This window comes from Podarcis bocagei (assembly GCF_964188305.1).
Source record: "Podarcis bocagei genome assembly, chromosome: 8".
NCBI classification, from domain to species: Eukaryota; Metazoa; Chordata; class Lepidosauria; order Squamata; family Lacertidae; genus Podarcis; species Podarcis bocagei.
The window spans coordinates 64146639-64155564 of record NC_138133.1 but is presented as its reverse complement, the minus strand read 5'-3'; the positions used below and the strand labels follow the sequence as shown (position 1 = coordinate 64155564).

General features: G+C 40.3%; 1 protein-coding gene across 2 annotated transcripts in view; it reads right to left on the bottom strand.

Annotated features, from left to right (window-relative positions):
* Nucleotides 1–4061: 4061 nt before the first annotated feature.
* WWP1 (WW domain containing E3 ubiquitin protein ligase 1) overlaps nucleotides 4062–8926 on the bottom strand; it is a 55731-nt gene continuing 50866 nt past the window's right edge. For both annotated transcript variants that reach the window (XM_081204479.1, XM_081204478.1), the window contains exons 20-24: nucleotides 8220–8340; nucleotides 6967–7071; nucleotides 6119–6215; nucleotides 5877–5949; nucleotides 4062–4942 (exon numbers count right to left, since the gene is read on the bottom strand). In XM_081204479.1, coding sequence (XP_081060605.1) covers nucleotides 4843–4942; nucleotides 5877–5949; nucleotides 6119–6215; nucleotides 6967–7071; nucleotides 8220–8340 — 496 coding nt within the window. In that variant the 3' untranslated portion in view covers nucleotides 4062–4842. The remainder of the gene's footprint in view (nucleotides 4943–5876; nucleotides 5950–6118; nucleotides 6216–6966; nucleotides 7072–8219; nucleotides 8341–8926) is intronic.

The following is an 8926-nucleotide window of genomic DNA, read 5'->3' as shown; positions in this document are numbered from 1 at the left end:
CAGGTAAAGGAGGATGTGACCAATGTTTCTAGCAATAGCAGCTGATTACTAAACTCCCCACTCCACTTGCCAAACAATTGGGAGAAACCCATGTGTCTGGTGGGAAACAACTGTAAGGACTGAAGTTCTGCAACTTCTTCCTTCACTGACAAGCAGGAAAGGCCCTTTACAGGGCGAAGCAAGTCATTGCCAGCAGCGGGCAGCTGGCTGACAAGACTTGCAAGTAGGGGCTTGTCTCTCTTCTCTTGCCCCACCCTGTTGCTCCATCACCTCTCCCTTCGTCGTGTTGCTGCTCACGTCTGTGGGGGGAGGAGGGTGACCAGTTAGTGGTGGTGGGCTGGTGCCAGCACATTATCCATCCCAGGGCACTGTGGTCCCTTGTCAGGCCATGGGCCACCCTCTGCTGCTGGCCATGCTTTTGACTCAGAAGTTGGGAACACTGAGCCAAAGGACCAAGGACTCTGGGTTTTGGTGCATCTGTCGTAAACCACCATGAGGATAGCTGAGGGTTGCCCAGACTCCAGAGCTCTTTGTATATTTTCTTTACCCAAATTTCCTTTCTACAACCATATGATCTTCCATTGCCTGCAGTGTTAAGATTATCGAAACATTCATCTACAAAAAGACACATGAGATATTGTAAACTGCTCACCCTTTCTGTAAACCCGTCAAGCCAGCTCTATTTTAATTGTTGCAGGGAAACAGTAAGGATTACTGCCATAGAAATCAGTACTGTATGTGTAACAAGGAAGCTTGGCCTGATCACAATTCCCCCCCCCCACCCCCCTAAATCTTCCGAAGTAGTGCTGTGCCTGAAGTAAGTAGCTACATCATCTCCCTGACTTGTGGCTATACTCGCCGAGGCTGACAAAATTTGGAATCAAGCCATCTAGAGGCCACGGTTTCCCCTTCCCAGATATATTTGAACAAGGAAGTAAAATAGTCCGACCTTGTCTTGCGTGTTCATTTCAAGAAGGCTGTAGACAAATAGGAACAGGTTTCAGCAAGGACAAAAAGTATGGAGGAAAAGTCCTTTGAAGTTGAAGGGAATGTGTGTTTAGCCTGGAGAGGGTGGTATAGCACATAATAGTACTCTTGAAATACCTGAAGCCATCTCACATGGAAGATGGCAAAAGCTTGTGCTCTATTACCTAACCACAAGTGTAGAGCTAATAATCATTTAAATTATTGCGGACGAGATTAGGAGAAACCTCTTGGAGGTACAAGCAGTTGAACAATGGAACAAAGGATCTCTACTGGTGGCAGGCTGTCACTCATTGGAGGTCTTCAAAGCAGAGGTTGGACAATTGGGAATGCCAAAAAAATCTAAAGGGAAAATGGGCTCTAGGATCTTAAAAACAAAAGTGAAAGGGTGAAACAGTCTAGAAAAAAGGTACTGGAGGGAGTCTAGCTAGAACACAAAGCAAGTTGCCCAGCATACACAAAAATCATACAAACTAGCAAAAATCCCCCCATATGCTGATAAAGAACATATCAAGAACTAAGACAAATTATTAACACAAAAGCACAAAGCTGAGCAGCATGAAGGCAGGAGTAGGGGCTGGTTGGATGTGATCAAATCAGCTGCAATCCCACCTTTAAGCACTGGAGGGAGCTCATGTCCTACGTTTGGACATTTTCGAAGGAACACGGTCTACCCCTAGGTTTCTGTTGTCAAATAGCAGGTTAGGCAAAATTATGTACAGACCCCCACCAACTTTGATTCTCTCATTGCAACACATTAGTGAAGTCTGTTCATACATAGATGACCCACCATGGGTCCAGAAAAATGAGTTCAGTCATCTTAAAACTGGCAAATCTAGATTGTTATCTGCTTGTCATCTGAGACTAGAGAAGAAAATTACTACAGTAGTGCCTCGCAAGACGAAATTAATTCGTTCCGCAAGTTTTTTCTTCTTGCGAGTTTTTCGTCTTGCGAAGCACGGTTTCCCATAGGAATGCATTGAAAATCAATTAATGCGTTCCTATGGAAACCGCTTGCCAGGCTGGCGGTGCGGAGAAGGGCTTTTCTCCCCACCGCAAGCCTTCAGGACAGGTACGGGAACAGAGGGGAAGGGGCGCAGCGCTTCTCCTCTGTTCCCGGGGCTTGCGGTGGGAGGAGGGTTTTTCCTCCCCACCGCCAACATTCAGAACAGCATTCTGAATGTTGGCGGTGGGAAGGAAAACCCTCCTCCCACCGCAAGTCTTCAGGACAGCCATCCGAAGGCTGGCGTGGGGAGAAGGGCTTTCTGCCCCACCGCCAGCCTTCGGAGGAGCCTTCCGAAGGCTGGCGTGGGGAGAAGGGCTTTCCACCCCACCGCCAGCCTTCGGAGGAGCCTTCCGAAGGCTGGCGCGGGGAGAAGGGCTTTCCGCCCCACCGCCAGCCTTCGGAGCAGCCTTCCGAAGGCTGGCGCGGGGAGAAGGGCTTTCCGTCCCACCGCCAGCCTTAGGAGGAGCCTTCCGAAGGCTGGCGCGGGGAGAAGGGCTTTCCGCCCCACCGCCAGCCTTCGGAGGAGGTCCGAGGACAGTGGGGAAGAAGCGCTGCGCTTCCCCGCTGTCCCGGAGATTTCCCTATGGGCTTTCGTCTTGCGAAGGAAGCCCATAGGGAAATTCGTTTTGCGAAGCGCCTCCAAAACGGAAAACCCTTTCGTCTAGCGGGTTTTCCGTCTTGCGAGGCGTTCATCTTGCGGGGCACCACTGTACTTCCCTATGCTGGGAGGTGAATCCTCACACTGATTGCTGTTGAAAGATTTTCCTTAAAGCTTGAGGATAAGCATACCTGCCCTGTTCTAGTGAAATACGACTAATCAAAGCTATGTGAGTCCTATCTAAAGCAGGAGAAATTCCACTGCTTTGAACAGGACTTAGACCTCACTACATTTTTCTGAAACAGGCAAACGTCTAATGCTATGACCCATCCTTATATGGGCTGTAGCTGGGCCTGTGTGAATGTGTTTCTTCAAATAAGCCAAATCAAAACGGACCAGCAGTTTAAGAAGTGTAAGCACTGAATCCTAAGATTAAGCAGCAGGGAGAGAGGATTTTATCTCTACTAGGTAGCCTTAGGCAAGGCCTCCCCCTCCCTCTACCAATAAGAACAGTTCCCACTTGGGGGGGGGAGGATGCCCTCTGGATAAGTCACACTTCATTAGTTTTCTGCATTAGCTTAGGAACTTTTTTTTTAAGTTGCTCATGTGAATGGTGGTAGGGCAACCTAAGAGACTAAGGTTCCAATCAGAGTAGAAAAATCAAGATTATATTTTGGTGTAATCATACATATGTGTGTGTAGGGTAACTAACACAAGATAGACAGGAGGTCTGTTAATCAATGCAGTGCTTTTATCAAGCATTCACAGGTTAATATCCATGAATAATAAAGTGTAACAATATGTAGAAAAATAAGATTTTGGCAGAATTAAACTGCTATATTGAGAAAATGAGAGCAAATATAGCAGAGTCGTACTGCATTTACAGTTTTTTTGCAGTTTGATATGTTACAGAAATGTTAATTCTAGGAAATCTGTTTCATGTGTGTACAAAACTGTATAAGTTAAATTTAATGGAATTTACAGTGAATATTGAAAGCATGATACAAATGGCAATTTAAAATGTTACTCTAATAAGGAAGCACAATTTGCTAAAAGTAGCATTTAATAATTCACATCAGTAAGTTGTAGAATTTATTACACATATTTGCAGTTTAGCAAATGCCCCTCCAATACTGCAAACACAATTTAATTTTTTTATATACATTGTGCACTTATGACAAATAAGCCTTGGCCTATATAAAAACAAAATTTAGAGTTGCTTAATTAGGAACATCTGGATTTTTTTTCTTGAAGGGATGAGAGTATTGAAGACTGATAGAAAATTAGTTCAGTTGTGCAAAGCATATGTAACTACTTCCATTTGGATTTTCTAGATCCATATTAAAAAAAATGAGAACAATTCACATTACTTTTTCATTTTCTCCTAAATTAATTAGTTTATCAAATGAAATTGAAACATATCACTAATATCTTTTTTTAAAAGCCTGTAAGATACCAGACTGGGACAGAATGTGTAGGAATCTTTTTATTTTTTCCTTGAAGATTACCTACTGTTCTCTTGGAAATAACCCAAGGTAATATGTAAACAATTTTCAATGCTGCTCAATGAGTTATAATAGTCTGTTCAGCTCCTACAGTAAAAGTCAGAACAGTGGCACCAATGTCTTAACAATCACATTCATCTTATTGTACATTACTCTTGTGCAAGTAATAAAGGCTTTATGACCTCGGCTACACAGAAGTTGGGTTATCAGCTATTACAATTATTATTTTTTAATTCAGCTGACAGAATATCACATTCTATCATTTCAAAAAGCCAGCAGCATTTTTCTACATAGCGAGGATGTGTTTGGCCTAAGCCTTTTAACACCTTTAAAACAGCCATGCAATAGAAATAACCCTTAGAGATGTTGCATAAGTGAGAAGAATACAGAGCAGTCTGCACATTTTCTGAACAAAACCAAGAAAGATACTCCTGACTCTTCTGAATGGCTGTGATGTTTAATAAGTTTACAGCTCTATAAAACTAGAGCTCATTAGTGTGTATTTATATACACATGTTTTTAAATAAAGTCTTTCATGTTCAATTTTATTCTGGCCAGTCTTTGAGGGGGAAATAAATAAAGTAGAGAAGGTAAAACTGTTTTGCATATCTTTGTGGAAGAACGAAGAACATTTTTTAGAGTTCCAGAAAAATCACTGTACAGAAGAAACAGCTTATATACCACTAACTGTGCAATTTTGTTGCTCCAGCCTGCTACAACAAAACTTCACTTTGCCTTGAACTTGTTTTTTATTCTTGTCCAAATCCTTCTGTCTCTTCAATTGCAAAAAGCAGCTTCTCTTTTAGCTGTTCATAGCTTTTATAAGGCGGTAAATCCAAACGATTAAAACTAGGAGAGAAGAGGGGGGGAATCAGACTTTACATCCCATTTGAAAACATCTTTCACAGGACCATATCAATCACAGCTGTTTGATTATAAGCAAGTAATTTTTACCTCTTTAGTACTAAGTAACTCATGAAGATTCATAAATACCCATGTTAAGCTGAAAATAAATAGCCAGTTTGCAGACCATTTTTGATATGTTTACTTAGATTAAAATACATAGTCAAGTTTACAGATTCAGATTGATTGTCCATAGGCTGATATTGCCCTTGAGTTTTGCAGTGTAAGAAATGAACAAAAGATGGAAACATCTGTTTGGCTGTGCTTGGCCAAAAAGGGAAACATAAGAGAGGATACAAATATCCTCAAATATTTACATATTTGTTGTCATTTGTTGGCAATTTTGTTATTATCTTTGTTATCTGTGCGTTGGTGCTGATAACCATTGGATCTATTTATTTATTTGTGCTTTTATCTTGTGAACTGCCCTAAGAACTTTTGATTAAGGGCTGTATAAAAATCTAATTAATAATAATAATAATAATAATAATAATAATAATAATAATAATAAATCTGTGATTTTTATTATGCAATCTACTCAATGTAAATTTCAATCTGATGGTAGGTTTTTTGCATGTGAAAATCATGCAAATGAAAGACAACTCTTTTTAACTCTACTGGGTCCAATTTTCACTGACACCCTATGGAAAAGTAGAGAATTTTTGTGCGCACACTCGCTTACTGCTATCTGTTGGGGTAGGGAGTGTGTTCTGTAGAATAGCGGAAAGAAGCAAGAGATGGTGCCCACAGCACTTTGAAAATTCCCAATGTGTCCCTGAGCCCCAAAAGGTAAGAAACCCCTGCGAAGAATGGCTGATGTTAAAGAAGCATACTATAGAACAAAGTGTAAGATAACAAGGAACTCTCTGTTACAACTCACCATGTGTGACTTCTTGGTAGCCAGGTTTCCTTGCCAACTTTTTCAATGCAGAATTTCTGAGGACCGTTACTTCCTGAGTAATAGAAAATAAAATTAAAGGTTAAAATTGTATTTTTGTTAACGACAGGGTAGATATTAATGGTACCATATTTCAATAATTGGGAGAAAATGCAGGTTAAAAGGACCAGGGAATGTTACTGTATATTACACATACTTTGCAGTGTATTACGACGTTTTCTTACCCATGAGTTCAGCAAATCCGCCCAGTGGTAATCGGCAAGTACCAGTGACAAACTGCATCAGTCGCATACGAACTTCATTGTCAGCTTCTTTTATAAACTAACAGAAATTTAAAGTTTATTTTATTACTTTGAAATGTCAAATGGTTAAGAGCTAACTTTGTGCTTGTCTACCACTATCAGAAGTAATTCCTATTAAAAATTACATTTCACTTACACACATGATCCCAACTTTCCTAAACCAAGCTTTGCATTACATTTTAAAACTGGTTTCCTCATTTCATTTCATTTCATTTCATTTCTGAATTGCTTCCCATGAAACATCCCAAAGCAAATAAGAATAAATACATCAAATATGTGTTTATATAATTAGTGTTATGAGCTCGGGGGTGCTGAACCTCTCTAAATTCCAGGATCCAATAAGTGTTAGAATATAATCAAGGCTTGGGGAGTTAAAACTGTGTGCCAGACACTTCTACTGCCTAGATCCAGAAAATGCTAAAAGCTAATTAAGCCAGGCTGTAATGCTAAGGCCATATATAGTGGTACCTTGGTTTACAACCATAATCCGTTCTGGAGGTCCAGTTGTAAACCAAAACAGGTTGTAACCTAAGCCCCCCCTTCAAATGGGTTGTAATCCAAAAAAGGGACACACACTTCCTGGTTTGACGTGGTTTTAATCCAAAACAGTTGTAATCCAAAGTGGGTGCAAACCAAGGTACCACTGTACTAATTTCCAGGAGGGAGCTACACAGAAGCCCAGGTTCTTTGGCTTTATTTCTAAAATAAAAACCGTACCAATGTGCAATAATTTCACATCTGCTGACTTTTTCAACAAAAATATATTATACCTGCCAGAACCACATTATTTGCTTGCTGTTTCTTGTATAATGACGATAAACAGTGTTCCTTTGCCAGTCTGCCAGATCAACTTCTTGCATGCCACAAAGCATGACCTGTAAAAAGACCACATGATTTAGCACTGAAGATCCTGAAACACAACAGCAGATACTGACATGCTTGATATTTTCTTTTCTTGCCCCAAATAAAGATTCTGGAAAAGTGAGATGAAGCTTTCAACAAAATATGATTCGCTAACAAATACAGTCATCATATTTTTAAGGATATATTAAAGAATTGGTCTTATTAAGGTTAAGGAACTAGTTAAGAGCTAGCTGCACAGCAATATGCTCTCTCTCTCTCTCTCGCTGTGTGTGTGTGTGTGTGTTTGCTACTCCCACATTAGAAGATTCCATAGCAAGAATCAGGGAGACAGCCCATATGGTCAAGCTAAGGGATGTTATATGAGTGAAGGAAGGCAGAAACTGTATAACCTGCTTACTGAAAAGTGGAGCAGCTTTGAGATGTACTGGTGTCACAAAATGCAAGAGAATGTACAACCATATGTACATTTCAAAGAGCAATACCTGATATAAAGGTAAAGGTAAAGGTACCCCCTGACCGTTGGGTCCAGTCGCGGATGACTCTGGGGTTGTGGCGCTCATCTCGCTTTATTGGCCATGGGAGCCGGCATACAGCTTCCGGGTCATGTGGCCAGCATGACTAAGCTGCTTCTGCCAAACCAGAACAGCGCACAGAACACTGTTTACCTTCCCACCGGAGTGGTACCTATTTATCTGCTTGCACTTTGACATACTTTCAAACTGCTAGGTTGGCAGGAGCTGGGACCGAGCAATGGGAGCTCACCCCATCGCATGGATTCGAACCGCCGACCTTCTGATCGGCAAGCCCTAGGCTCTATGGTTTAGACCACAGCGCCACCCGCGTCCCTAATACCTGATATACCTGTAATTAAATCTATATATTTCTCTACGTTTTCCTCATCTGAGATTATTTTTAATTATTTTGTTTTAATTATGTTTCTTCTTTAATTATGCGAACATACTGAATATGAAAGCTAAAAGTTTTCTAACGTTCACAGCACTTTGAGGCCTGCCAATTTATTTGTGCCTTAGTCAAACACGGATATAACAATTTGCTCATACTATTTTTCCTCTTATTATGTTACTATCACAGATTCTTGCCCAGTTAAACCACTGCACCACAAATTTCTTGTTAAAAAATAAATTTGAATCAAAATTACCTCCAACTCTTTTTCATCAAAATACTGCAGCCACTGAAGGGGAACAACTTCATTAAACCCATCAAGGAAAGCTTTGGTTTGTTCTTGTACTCCTCGTGAAAACCGCCACTCTGCCATTAGGCTGAAACAGAAGTTTAGAGTTCTAAAAGTGGAATCCTTTATTTAAGAACAAGATGCAAACATTATACTCTGCTACACTAATTTGTATAAGCTCCAGAAACTCCATATTTATTTATTTTAGCATTGTAACTAGAACAGTCTCATATATCCTCTTACCAATACTTTACTCCTAGATGGACGGCTATCCAAATTTTTTGTATGTATTATTGGAAGTTTATGGGCTGGACTCTCACTATGAAAGCTCTGTGAGAAAATGCACATTAAGCCATCTCAAAAGCAAGCCTTTGAGATCTAATACAAGATCTCCCCTCCTCCCTCTCTCTCTCTCTATACACACAGAGACACACACAAATGAAACACATTTATTTATGTATACATGCAGGTATGTGCTTATGAACACACATATGTATGTATATTCTTGGCACAAAGTTATGAAAAACTCTGCTGAAATCTTTAGTGTACTTTTATAGTAGCATGTTTTTGTTTATCCACCCACATTTCTTTCACTTTGAAAATCAGGAAAGTACTAATACTAACTAAAGACTAGCACTAGCTGATGTTCCATCTTCCACACATCTATTAAATAG